Here is a 1090-nt window from a genome sequence, read left to right on the forward strand (position 1 = left end):
GATGAGAGTACGTGACGCAGCTCCACAAATGGGCGCCTGGAGCATGCGCGGAGCCCGGTGGCGCTTTAAGACGCGGTCGCGCAAGAGAACTCTTTCCACCTTATATCACCACCACCCCAGCCCCTCCTCCCGTTCCAACGCGCAATCTGCCACCACTAACACAATGTCGCTCATGGGCCTGCCAACCGAACTTCTTCTGATGATTCAACACGAGATCAGGGACGACCTGCTAGCTCACGTCTGCCTCATGAAGCTCAACACTCGGACGAGGGCCTTGTACAACGCGTTCGGGACGGACTTCTGGAAAATGCTCTGTCGGAGAAATGGCCTGGGGACGCTCGCTGGTGACAGCGTCGGAGCTGGGCTGTATCAAACGATTGCTGTAGAATGTGCCGAGCACGCCTGGGTGTGTGAACACCCAAGTTGCGGGACGGCGCGCCTACTGGAGAACGGTGAGTCTGCCCAGTGCTCAAGCTCTAGGGACCACGTCTAACACGATATGCAGCACAGTCTATATCAAACGCTCGCTTGGATGACCCCACCTGCTCCCCAACACGGACCCTACGTGACGAAGACCCTTACATCCTCACGCCGAATGGTATCTTCCGCTGTATGGCCTTCCGCGGAGGGGAGTTTGGTGCTCCGTGTCACACCTATGTCACCGCCGAAGCGTACGATGGCCAGGACATGCAAGACACGGACGCTTTAGAGGCTCACCCAATTGTCATGCGCACCTTCGCGACGTTCCCGCCCTGCGCCAACATGCGATTCTTGACGTTCGACAATGTACCCACGGCGTCCAATAACGATGGCGTTACTGTTTTTGACGTCATGAAATCCGCCAAAAGCATGTGCGTCCGCGTGCGTCTGTGCAGATGCTTTACGTACTGACTAGTTCACGAAATAGAATGTCCGATATTCCGACAACCGAAAATATCTTTACGTGGCTCCGGCGAAACACCTGTGGGGATACGTCAAAGGTATTTCCACAGGCATGGTCTATCGTAGACATGTTTGAGTCCGTTACCTCGATCGTCGGGTGGTTCAGAGTTGCGTACGCCAGTTTGACGTCTTTGATCTCACAACGTGT

The 1090-nt window shown here is 55.4% G+C and overlaps 1 protein-coding gene across 1 annotated transcript in view; it reads left to right on the top strand.

The window, feature by feature from the left end:
- Positions 1–111: 111 nt before the first annotated feature.
- Positions 112–1090, top strand: part of PHACADRAFT_213485 (uncharacterized protein) — a gene marked incomplete at its 3' end in the record, with an annotated part of 1149 nt that continues 170 nt past the window's right edge. Inside the window, exons 1-3 of the mRNA XM_007400782.1 lie at positions 112–452; positions 506–851; positions 908–1054. Coding sequence (XP_007400844.1) covers positions 164–452; positions 506–851; positions 908–1054 — 782 coding nt within the window. The 5' untranslated portion in view covers positions 112–163. The remainder of the gene's footprint in view (positions 453–505; positions 852–907; positions 1055–1090) is intronic.

The sequence above is a fragment of the Phanerochaete carnosa genome (genome assembly GCF_000300595.1).
Source record: "Phanerochaete carnosa HHB-10118-sp unplaced genomic scaffold PHACAscaffold_11, whole genome shotgun sequence".
In the NCBI taxonomy this organism is placed as follows: Eukaryota; Fungi; Basidiomycota; class Agaricomycetes; order Polyporales; family Phanerochaetaceae; genus Phanerochaete; species Phanerochaete carnosa.